This window comes from Cyprinodon variegatus, unplaced genomic scaffold, assembly GCF_000732505.1.
Source record: "Cyprinodon variegatus isolate N-32 unplaced genomic scaffold, C_variegatus-1.0 Scaffold77, whole genome shotgun sequence".
NCBI lineage: Eukaryota > Metazoa > Chordata > Actinopteri > Cyprinodontiformes > Cyprinodontidae > Cyprinodon > Cyprinodon variegatus.
In genome coordinates, this window is record NW_015150530.1 from 155,331 (window position 1) to 168,483 (window position 13,153).

The window sequence follows — 13,153 nt, forward strand, 5'->3', positions numbered from 1 at the left end:
AGTTCTTAATGTGCATCTGTTTATGATAAATAAATAAAAAAAAGTATATTACTATTATAAACTGTAGATGTGACTCAAGTGACTACGCTATTTAGGTGCTGAATACATAAATCGGACTCATTCAGCCCAGATAGTTTTAGAACAAAAACATTTTTTTACGCTTAGCTGAGGTGTTCTTTGTTTTTTTCCGCTTTTGCGATAAAATGTTGATGCGAAAGCAGCAAATGTAAACCCTTTTTTTTTCGAATGAGCTCTGACGTAGCAAACTTTTACTCATCATGACTGATCAACTGTTTCCGATGTCGGCATCTTTGTGAATATTTCTACTATGTATGTAGACATTGCTGGAAGCGGTATTTGCATTATTAACTGATGTGATAAGAGCAATACATTCATTACAACTTTCGTCCATCACCAATTGGTGCTCAGTACTAGATTGCAGACTCTACTTCCTGTTAACTACATGCAAATGTGCTTGGATTTGCTTTAAACCAAATGGAAACAATGCAAAATGCACATTTCCTCTTTTTCAACTTTTTACAGTTTGCTTGAAATTCAGATTTCAGTTGGCTATTGTTATTTACTAGATCCTTCCATTACTATGACCATTTTCCTCCTTTGATGCTCGGATTCCATCATCATCCTTGCTGTAGGTTTTTTGTTTACTTAATACAGTAATTAAAATATTAAAACTTTAGGATACTATCTTAATTTTGGTTCAGCAAATCTTTGGTACTCTATGGTATGTCTCTATCAATTTTGTCAACAGTCTATGTTTTATTTTTTTACAGTGAATTTCTAAAACACAAATATTCTTTGCATTTAGGTGACTTTGCTTCCTGGATAGCGATTGCTGTAATGAGGGTGAATTCCTGACATTTGATGTTACAAAACCCAACAAATATTTTCTACACAAACTGACTTTGCTTACTAATTAGGTCATGTCTGATGGCAATTAGCTAAATATTTGGCATTTCCCATGTGATTATGCTTCAGTAATTTATAAGATATATACTGGAGTAAAAATGTTTTTTAAATAATCTATAAAAACTGTCCATGAGAATGTTCCATTTTTATGTACTTCTATTCAAAGTGTGAAAGGTGGTCTTAAAATGCCCAGAGAACACACCTGCTCCCAACTCCTCTGCTCTGTCACACTGTGTTTATGCAACACATCACACTGAAATCATTTCTTGCTTTATGTAAATCTAGGAAGGTAACAGGACACTTCATTTTGAATTTTAAAATGTTTATAGAGATCGAGTCATTGGCAGCCCAAATGAACACCTGCGACTTAACTTTATTCTCTGCCAACCTTATGTCCTGTTTGGGTCTCACTCTGTAATTCCACACTGAAAGTGCTGAGAGAACACCATGCCTCTTTACTATAGCTTAGTAAACACATATTGGTTTTGTTTTTTGTTTTTGTTTTTTACAAAATAATGCTTCTAAAAAATCAACATCGTAAATTGAAACCTGTGCAACTGTATCTTGGTTGGCGGTATATTTATGTTGTCTCTCTCTGGTTTCTTACCTCTGTCAGTCTAGGTGCACTGAGATATGTCTTATTCCTTTCTCTGTCACCCGACTACTGTTGGTATCGGAAATCGTGAAGGTCTAAATCACTGACTGCTATGTGGGGGACTGGGTCTTAAATCAGATTTGCAGATTAAGGACATCCCCCATAAAACTTTGCCAAGTCTTAATGACCTGCTGTGGCGAACCCATAAGAATGTAGCCAATGAAAAGACACAAATAAAACTGTGTTTACACTATCAATAACAGTTATATCATTTTTCAAACACATTTCCAGTACTTCAATATACATTAGTGTATCACTACGGTATTTGTCCCCCAGCAGTTGGCTAAGATCCAGTGCAGTAAGTTTTGGCTACAATATTATTGCCCAAGATAAGTTGATCAAATGTACCTAATTACAAGGGAAATTCCCTGTCTTGTTTGGCAAAAGCTATCCCTGGAGATGTCCCCGATTTTTGCTTGTAGCAAATAAGAACAAAATGTTGTAGTTATTCTATCAAGATAGCATCGTAGAACAAATGTTGTTACAAACAATAGCTGACTTTATTAATGTTACATTCAGAATAATGTTAACAACAAGCTGTCCTGAGATATAATATGGTTGAATTGATAATATTTTCATTGACTTGGCAGATCCTTGCCGAGATAACGGTTTAGTTCCTGTTAGGAAAAAATACTGCTGTCAACATTGTGTGTGGTTTAAAAAAAAGATGAAGCTGAGATCTTTTTTCTTTCATTAAAGATGAATACAAAATAAAGCAAACTTTTGACAAACAGGAAAGCAAAAGGCAAAGGCTAGATCCACCTCTTTGTGCTGAAGAACATATCGGTTCCCAATTACAGGTTGCTCTAGTGCGAGGTGCTAGAATTGAAAAACTCCTGGATAGGTGTTAAAACGTTTTCAAAAACAAAAGGAGCGAATGTCCGGTTTCCTCAGATCTAAGCCTGCTTTAGGGTTGCTATGACCTGAATGACAGATGAGAAATTGCACAGGAGTGAAATATATTGTGATATGAGTTCTGGCTATGAAGTCCAGCCCTCAATTCATCTAAAACTGGTTTTCCATTGATGCAGCTTTAAAGCATTGTCCAAAATTCTTCACTCGTGTTAAAGTCAGGAACAATTGTAAAAGTTTTGAATATTTTAGTCAAAAGCATTTGACAATGAAGGAAATTGATTGGTGATTTTTTTGGAATCCAAATTAGAACAACAACTCAGAACTCACTAAAGTTCAAACCTGCTACAAAGCCGATGACGCTGGATACTAAAAATATTACCGCTGCACCGCTAAAGCTTAAGGGCGGAAGTATCATGCTATGGTATATTCTGGTGCCAGTTTGATGGAACAATACATAAAATACATTAAAAATAAAAGGACCACCTTCAAATTGACCTTTAATCACCAGCTACTGTAGGCATTTAAACATTGAACAGAAGCTAATGTAAGTGGCATGTGAGATTATATAACAAAATATTTAAGTTGGAACCAATTCTTGTTTTTGTTCTTGTTCTTGTGTAATTATTACAGTCTAAAATGAGAATGGTTCAAATGCATTTATAAAAAGCAATATACAGTGACATTTTCCGTCCAAGTAGAGTGTATGTCAAATGCAAAATGGTGCTATAATGGTCCATTTGATCATGTCTTCGTCTAGTTTAAGACGTTTAAAAACCCGGTGTAGCTCCACTAATGTTGCACTTAACTTTGTGATAAAAGGCTATAATGTTCTAGTTATAAAATAAATTAAATACTTTACATCCAACCAACATATATGTTTGAGGTCACTTAAAGTTTAATTTAGATTAAACATTATGATGCTAAAGTTAAAAGTACAAATTTGAAAAATGGCTTTTGGTGAGACATAGAAAAATAGGTCTGCCCCGGGCGAAAGACTGGTAAAATAGCTGAGTATTTTAGATATGTGAGATTGACTATAAATGACTTGAACTCAGGTTGTAATCAATCTGTATTTTCAGTTCTTTAGTTATGTATGTTAAAGCAGGAGAGTAAGGTAGCTGACTGTCAAGTAAAGGCTTTAAGTTTTTCTCTTTCAAAGGGAAGTGAGCTAACACTGACTTCACAACGTAGGCACACATGAACTCATCTAAGGGGAGTATAATGTGTTAAGAAACTGCAAACTTTTCCCTGGAATGTGTGATGCTGCTGTATAGATTAGACCTCTACTTTCTAGAGCCTATAAAGTAAATTGACACGTTTTATTGCTTTGTTAATAAGGCAGTAAAAATTTATTCACAGTTTGATACACATAAATCTGCATTGAGTTATTTAAAAACACACTCTTAATTAAATGATTGACACGTTTAACAACTTCACGCAATCTTGGATTTGTTTTTGTTGTGAATGGTATTCAGTTGGGATAAAATTTTCTATTAGTGGGTACCAGAAACAATATGTTTCTATAACACTGGATTGTTTTACTCCTGTGAGACATTTTCCTCTAAAAGTGTTGTCTCAGTCTTTCTATCACTAGATGATATCTACACTGGCATTTAAATTTGTTTCATTGAAATCTATCTTTAGTTATTATCTTGCAGCATGTGAAGAAAATTGTTTTTTGGACACACACCTCCCCACAATCTGAGAACTCTCTGTTTCACTATTCTCACAGTCGCCTGGTGTCTCCTTTTTCCCCCTCATCTCTCATCTTTCATTCAGTAGCTACTCTGCAGTTAAAGAATGCAATCTAATAGGACGAATGCATTCAATTTTATATCAAGATATCAGCTATTATCTCCTGTCCATTTACAACAGAGGTGGCCTCGTGATCTATAAAAAAATATCTTGACTGAAACACTGAGGGCTATCTCTGACCTTGCTTTGTGCCTTCGCCTATGTACTATTTTGACTTTCTGCCTTACCTGCTGAAATAAACTTGATGAGAAACTATATAAAAATGAGCATATATATATAGATATCTATATATAGATATCTATCAAGGAAAAGGCTCAAACAGACGACATGCTCAGTATATTCATCAGATAATGGGGAACAGAAGATGAGGTGCTAGAGGTTCCGTCATGGGAGGATAAGCCCCTAAACGAGATGTACCACCGAAATATAACCGAGGTGGTAGATATCAGGAAATCCTACCAATGGCTAGGCCAGGCATCCCCAAACCCGGTCCTCAAGGCCCCCTGTCCTGCAGGTTTTAGAGGTTTCTCTGCTTCAGCACAGCTGGTTATAATGATTGCTGTAGACCAAAAGCCTGTTAATCAGCTTTCAATTAAAATCACCTGTGCTGGAGCAAGGAAACCTCTAAAACCTGCAGGACCGAGTTTGGGGATGCCTGGTCTAGGCAAAGCCGGACTAAAGGTCAGCACAAAGGCACTCTTCATTGCCACACAGGAGCAGGCCCTAGGCAAGAGAGCAATAGAGGCCCAGATCTACCACACCAGACAGGTGCATACTGTGCAAAGAGGCCCCTGAGACAATCTAGAACGTAACTGTAGGGTGTAAGATGCTGGCAGGCAAAGCTTACATGGAGCGTCATAACTAAGTAGCTGGAATAGTATACAGGAACATCCGTGCAGAGTATGGTCTGGAAACTGCAAGGTCAATGTGGGAAACACCTCCAAAGTCGGTAGAAAATGACGGAGCCAAGATTCTGTGCGACTTCCAGATACAGACGGACCAGATGGTAATGGCAAACTAACCGGATGTTGTGGTGGTGGACACAAATCAGAGGAAAGCCGTTGTGGTTGACATAGTGACTGCAACATCATGAAAAAAGAACATGAGAAACTAGAGAAATACCAGGGGCTCAGAGAAGAGCTGGAGAAAACCCGGAAGGCCAAAGCATCAGTGTATCCGTGGTCATTGGGGCACTTGAGGAGTGGTTGCAGCAGATCCCTGGAAATACATCAGACATCTTGATCCAGAAAAGTGCAGTTCCAGGAACAGCAAAGGTACTGCTCAGAACCCTCAAGCTCCCAGGCGTTTGGTAGAGGTGCTTCGAGGAAAAAAGGGAGACAACCCGCTGTGGCTGAGGAAGAGTTATTTTTTTTATTATATATATATATATATATATATAATTTATATTTATTTGTTTATATATAGAGAGAGAGATAGCAATACAGGCCCAGATCTATCATACAAATCCCAGATGCAGATTATGCAAACAGGCCCGCGCTGAAATAGTCCACCGTCTCACATCAGGGTGCAAGGTGCTAGCAGGAAAAGAATATATGGAACATCATAACAACGTCGCTGGTATAATGTTCCTAATCATCTGTGCATACCCGGAGAAACATCAGAGATCCCAGTCCAGAAGAGCAAATTCCCAGGAAAGGCTAAGTAACTGCAAAGAACCCTTGAGCTACCAGGCATCTTATAGAGGCCCTGAGCTTGAGATGGAAAAAGCCTCCTAACCAAACTAGGAAGTATCAAAATTCTGTCAGCAGGCGGAGCGTCTAAATAGTACATGGAAGTTGGCATAAAGGTCAGAGATAGTCCTCAGTCTTTCAGTAAGAAGATAAAATGTATATAACACAATGTAATAAAAGTTTATCAATCTCTACTTGAATTTGTATAAATTATGCTTTTTAAACTGATCCTTTGTGTGATAGTAGTTACTCCTGTGATACGCCTTTTCATCCTTTAGGTTATTTTTGGGTAGAATATTGTAAGGTATTTTCATCAAGCTCAGTAGTTTTTTTTTATTGTCTTTTTTAATCAGCACGTTTAATTCTAAACTTATAAGCATTAAATAAACTGCAGTGTCTTGTATTCCCCTATTCATTTTTCCTCTGTCCTAAAATTTAGATGGGGACACATTTTAGTCTTAATTTATGGTGAGTCTAGGATGGACAATATCACATCTAATCAAACTCAATTTCACTGTAATTCTGCAATTACACCTTGAGGGAAGAGCAGATTAAAGCCTGTCGCCTTTGGATGATTGAATTAGAACATGTTATTAAAAAGGATAATGAGTATGTGAAAGCAAACATTAGGCTTTGATTACTGCTCTCAACAAGAGGTAATATTTAGCTAAGTGAAAAACAGCTTATTAAATGTGCAAGCTTATCAAGTAAATATTGTTAAAATAACTAGTAGCTCTGCTGCCAACTCTCTTTACTGCATAACTAAATAACCAGAGCCTTTTTTCTTCTGTCTTCTGTCTTGGTCTCAAAGGGGAAAACCTGACGTGTTTTTGATTTGATGTACTGTACGAGATTCACACAGTTAATTTTTAATTAAAAAGGTTTGTGTCACGTGTTGGCTGCTGATTAACAGCCTTATACTTGGTTCTATGAATTAGACTTCCCTATGGAACTCTCACACGTCTTTGTAAAAACAGTCTTACTTATAAAATTTGAAATAAAAAAATAAACAAAAACAACAACAAACTAATTTTGGTACAGTACATTTCCCAATTTTATTTGATAAAAAAAATACATCTTTATCCACTGAAATGTATGCAATAGAGGGGAGCTTTTGATTGCTGCACTGACAGGTGCAAAGAAAAAAGGGTTATTTGTTGAAAAAAAAAATCTAAAATAGGCTCTTAGTAAATAGCAAGTCTACACATAAAAAGGCAAACTCTGCAGCTTGTACTGTAGAGGGCCCAATGCTGCATTGTAAGCGAAGTGATTTGAGAATTCTTATTCCCAACCAGGTAATTTGAGTCTTGCAGGTGGATGTTTGGTGGTTTTAGGGTCACCCATGAAACCAGTCCCAACTCTAATAAAACCAAGGAGCAATGCAGGACCGCAAGGCTGAAAACCCCCATTAACTTCCTTCCCTTTAACATGGGGACAGGTAACCTAATGACCCTGCAAAGCTGCCAAGCTCCCTGATCACATTACTTGGGAGTTGCAGGGTTGATGACTTGGCACCTGAAACAAGACATGATTCTAGGACAAAAATGCTATTTGCCCCAGACCTGAAGATAAAAGAGAAAAAGAGATTTTTTATGTGGGGAAAAAATAAGTATCTTTAAGGAGGCTTTTGCTGTACATATATTAAATACATTCATTTTTTATATAATTTGTGGCTATAGACTTGTGATTTAGATGCCAAATTAACTTTTTTTTTATTTTCTTCTTCCTTTTACCATTCTTTTATCATCTATCTATCTCTCCACCTTCCTATTATTCTTTATCTAGTGGGACGCCATTACCGAGATGGACGAGCACAATCGACCTATCCATACTTTCCAGGTTTGCAATGTGATGGAGCCCAACCAAAACAACTGGTTACGCTCCAACTGGATTTCTCGACAGGCGGCCCAAAAGATCTATGTGGAGCTTCGCTTCACCCTGCGTGATTGCAACTCTATTCCATGGGTTTCTGGCACCTGCAAGGAGACCTTCAACCTCTTCTACCACGAGATGGACGAAGCACATGGTGTCAAATTTAAGCCCAGTCAGTACACAAAGATTGACACCATTGCTGCTGATGAGAGCTTCACTCAAATGGATCTTGGCGATCGCATTCTCAAGCTAAACACAGAGGTGCGGGAGGTGGGACCCATGACGAAAAAAGGGTTTTATTTGGCTTTCCAGGACATTGGTGCCTGCATAGCATTAGTTTCGGTGAGGGTTTACTACAAAAAATGCCCATTTACGTTGATGAACCTGGCCTCATTTCCAGACACAGTCCCTCGTGTGGACTCTTCTTCATTGGTGGAGGTGAGAGGAGCATGCATCGATCATGCTGAAGAAAGAGACACTCCCAAGCTATTTTGTGGAGCTGATGGAGACTGGTTGGTACCTCTTGGAAGATGTGTCTGCAGTGTCGGGTATGAGGAGATTGATGGGTCATGTGTTGGTAAGTGTTTTGAACCTATTTTTTCTATATCTCTTCTTCATTCTTTATAGATAAATCAGCATCAACAGCTGGACTGACATTTCCATATTATAAATAGTTAGAGGGAGTCTCTGACAGACTTCTTAAAAACTTAACAATACTTTCCTTTTACATTTACAGCATTTAAACTTGTTCTTTATTTTACAACTAACAGTCCAATTCATTTTGTAGAATCATACACCTGAAGTAACCTTGCCTAAAGAGTAAGTTGAATTTAACATTTTAGTGGAAGTATATTCTACTTTGTACATGCAAAAAATTTTTGTTGGTCTCTTGTGACAGTCATTGCATTACAGTCTGCATTTTATTTGCTTGTATTTTATTAGTATAAATTCAATATCCAACCAAATGTACTTTTTTGGTGAAAATAAGGTATAATTCTTAGCACAGCCTGTACTTTCATTTCAACCTTCATATCATGTCTTTGTGGCTAACATTGGCACACTTGACTTTTCTAAATCTGCATAATTGGCTGACATAAAGTAGTTATGTGAAAACACCTAGAGAGGTTTGGTGATGGGAATCATTTTTCATAGTACAACAAAGACTGTACTGTATGTTCCTTGAAAGATTAAATAGATTTGTTTGATAGTGGAGAATAAATCCATCTTACACACGCAAACTTAAAATTACATTATTTTAATCCTTCTATGTGTCTCATATATGTCCATCATTGTGTTATGTTACATGCATACCCTCCATTATGCTACTCTTAGACTCTAAAGTGTTTATACCAATTTGTTTTTCCTACCCTGCCTCCAGTATATCCCTATACTGTTCATTTTGTCACCTCTATTACTCACTAAAGATGCTGCAAAGTTTAAGTTAGTATACTGTATGGCGAGGGTTGGCCTTATCTTCAAAAGTAAGTTTGTTGTCAGAGAGCTTTACGGTTGCTAATCCGCATATATTTATCTGAACTCACAAATGCTTGTGTGTGTATAAATACAGTAAGACGCATTGGGTTTTTTTTTGCAACTTACAATGCAAACCCACAGAATACATTTTCTTCCAAAAATGTTATGACTATACAGCACATTGTCTGACAGGTATAGTTTAAGACTTTGAGGTGTATACACCATGTGAAAGAATATGCTAAACACTTATACTTTCCAAAGCACAGAAATTGATTGAAATGATCAAAAGAGAATATGTCTCTTGCATGCTGTCAACCTTTCGTGGCTTTATTTCAGTAGCTCCTGATTTTAGTGTAATGCAACAATCAACAATCTTATTAACACATTTGAAGAGGTTTTTGTTGGTCTCTGAGGAATGTTAACACCTAACTCCATGAAGTGCATAAAATCCCCAAAGCCTTCCCAATCTCTTGTGCTTGTTGCTTTTACTGTATGTCTTCATCTATGGTGTTACAAATTTTCAACATAATGTCCTCCAATATTTTTATCATCTCATCCTTGCCTTTTGAGCACAGCAGAAAAGTTCATGATGCATGTAGTGGGCACTAATTATATAACTAGATCAAACTAAATGATTTTTATAGAGTGTTTATGATTACAAACAGAACTGCATAAATTGCATTTTGCATCCTTGTCGACATGAAACAGAGCAAGTATCCCAAACCGGACTTATGATGCATTCAGGTTTCTGCCTTAGGATTAGTCCAATTATTCCAATCAGGTCCCTTAACACTTCCCCTAAGCATTAACCCTCTGTTTGCACATTGGCATGGACGATTCACAACATTAGGGGCCCACATAGTGGGGCGAGTGAACCATTAAGCCCTTAAATAGGTTCACCAGAATTTGGTAGTGTGTGTATTGGCGAACTCATGACGAATGAAACACTGGCATTTAAATGTAAGTTCTGCTGGTTCTGCTGCATCATCACAATGATAGAACATCACAAGTTAACTAAAAAAGAAAAAAAAAGACAATAAATTCCAAAGGAAGTAGTCTCTGAAATAACTTTGTTTGACTGTATAAATTTATGTTGAAGGAGGAGCAAAAGTTCATGTCAACCTGCACCACAGAGGTACAGCCATGCAGATGGGGCACCACTGTGCTGCCATAGTAACGACTGCCTTACTTCGCTGGAGGGAAGAGGGAATCGCGTTCTTGTTTATAACCCCCACTTTTAATCAACGGTCCCTCCATACGATTTGACTTGATTGAGAGGGACACTCGGTAGTTACGGGGTAGTACTTGGGCTGCTGTTAGGGCCTATTTCCTTTGCTCTGGCATTACTTCTCTTGCGAGTAACAATGAGGCTGTGTTCAAGAAAGGAAAAAAAAAATGGTGCCCTCTACTGGAAAGGTATGACATTACAACACCAAAAAACATTTATTTTAAGCAGATGCTATAAATAACTAAATGGAGCAATTTTGAATCTAATAAACCATTAATTCACAATTAATTATTATATACTAAAAATAATCATTCTTAGAAATAGACTTTAAGCAGATACAACTTACTGTTTTACTGTTTAAAAAGTAAAACATTACAACACCTCAGAACTCCGCAATTATCCATATAAGGAGCCAAGTTGCGTAGTTCTATCACTTTAGAGCTTTGACAGTTGTTAAGAGAACTCCAAAAATATATTTGGATAGGGCTTTTTTGATGTAATAGAGAATCTTTAAAATTATTCTATATTATATAATTTAGTCAATTTTGACTTTGAGTGGAGCATCAGCAGGTGTGTTAATTAAGTCAAACTGTGAAGCTTAATACACCAAATAGTTACTTTAGTTGTTTTTTTTTCAAGAATATTTTTATCTGAAACAAAAAAAGTGTATGAGTACCTGTGATGAGACATGCTTATACTGTGTATATGGTGTTTTTTGGTACATCAGGGTTTGACCACCAACTGTTGAAAAGGGCTATCTCAATAGGAAAGATTACCTCAGCCGGCTGCAGTAACAGTTTGATCCTGAGCCCTCTGATATAAGCTTTACGTTATCACTGGCCGTACCACTTACTGGGGATGCTACTTTCAACAAGGTCCATTGCAGCTTCCTTTTTAACCAGGAAAAGACCTGATGTCAGGTCAGTAGATACACACAGATCTCCAATCTGCAGGATACCTGATATGCTCGCACAGAGAGATGCATCGTGCAGCTATGAAATATTTTTGTTTAAACTTTAGCCCCAGACTGTATAAAAAGAGATACGTTACTATTCTGGAGCCAGTTTAGTGATGCTACGATACATTTAAGCCAAATTTCCAAATTAAATAGGACATATAATCAATACCATAAACCAATTACACTGGGTAGAAAACCACAGTCTAGTCCCTGACAACAATGATCTACAGGTCCTACATTCTTACAACCTGGTGCTTTGCTTTGCTCAGTTTTAAACAGCTCTTTCTAGAATTCTCATTGGATCTCTTTTCTCATCCAGAACCAGATGTCTTTGTAGAGTTGATTACAATTTGCAGATGGGAACACGTTGGCTAAGCCTCCGAGCTGCACCTGCAGCTGCATCGCAATCAGGAGGCCAGAGGTGAAACTGCAGCTGTGATTAGAGTCCAACTGTTCCAGAGACTCTGCCTTTATTTGTCTGCTCTTCTTTAGCAGAGCTTGTATTATTCTGAACTGTTTTGTTACAAAATGATGTCTGTAAAGGTGGATGACACACAATTGCAAACTTTTGTCCAAATGTGTAGGAAGTTATGTTTTTAACAGCTGGTGTTTCTAACAGCTGTAGAATCTAATAGATTCATTTCCAAACATTCTGTACTGTTTATCATTTTAATTTTTTAACCCTTCAAAGCCCTGACCATAAAATAATTGAAAGAAAATTATATATATATTTTTTAATACAGTTTTCATATAACTTTCTGACAAATGTAATATAAACCATACAGTTTGTATAAGTTAAATTAGATTTTGGGCCGCTTGTCAATTTATTTCCATCAATTTTGATAAATTAGTCATTTCTGTATAGTCTTTTATAGGCTTTCTGTTCACTGCATGTGTCTGATTGTGTAAGTAAGGGTTTTCAAGAACAAAAATATCAGACCTATGATGCAAGGGTCTCAAAAACCATGTATCAGATATGTCCTTTTATGTCCTTACCACATACAAAAAAACTGTAAACATTAAAAATGTGACATATATGCATCCCTTTCAGCCATATATATATAACAGAATTTAAATCAACCTTGTTCTTCTCCTTTGTTTCCCCTGCTCTGCTCCCTCAGAAGCAGATTTCACAGTTGACTAAAGTTTAGCCCTTTGGGCAATGTGATGGCATTTTACTGCAATGTCAGCCTCGAAATGCAGCCCCCGATCATTGTTCCAGGACTCAAACAGGATTCGTTATTAAATGCCTCCACACATAGGAGCACTGGAGCACCTTGAGCACTGAAAGGAGGGCTGGGGTGGCAAGCTTAGCCAATCCTTCAGGCCCCTTTACAACAAGATCTTCTATTATAATATATAGTTGCTGTTTAATTAGACTAAGGAAGGAAAGGGTTTAGTTTTAGCTTTTTTTTTTTGAAATTCGTCAATTTTGGCTGTGGTTTAATGGAAAGCTCGCAGTTTTGGGTCCTCACTTTTAACAAGTCCAAGATTAGACTGACTATCCCTTTTAAAAGTGTAAAAGCTATAATTAGGTTAAACGCAGTTGTTTGGTGGATTTTGTCTTTGTTATTTGGTGACTTGTTCTAGTTATAGATTATCAATATATAGGTTAGATTTTATTCATAGGTGTGTAAATCACATCCATCATGGCGACTCGATTCAGTATCGATTTCCTGACCCATAGATTCGATTATTTTCGATACTCAAGAATACACCACGATTCGATTCGATTAATC

At 37.0% G+C, this 13,153-nt stretch overlaps 1 protein-coding gene across 2 annotated transcripts in view; it reads left to right on the forward strand.

The window, feature by feature from the left end:
* Positions 1-13,153, forward strand: part of LOC107083579 (ephrin type-A receptor 6-like) — a 238,595-nt gene that overhangs the window by 40,590 nt on the left and 184,852 nt on the right. For both annotated transcript variants that reach the window (XM_015372920.1, XM_015372921.1), the window contains exon 3: positions 7,669-8,332. In XM_015372920.1, the coding sequence (XP_015228406.1) occupies positions 7,669-8,332 (664 nt within the window). The remainder of the gene's footprint in view (positions 1-7,668; positions 8,333-13,153) is intronic.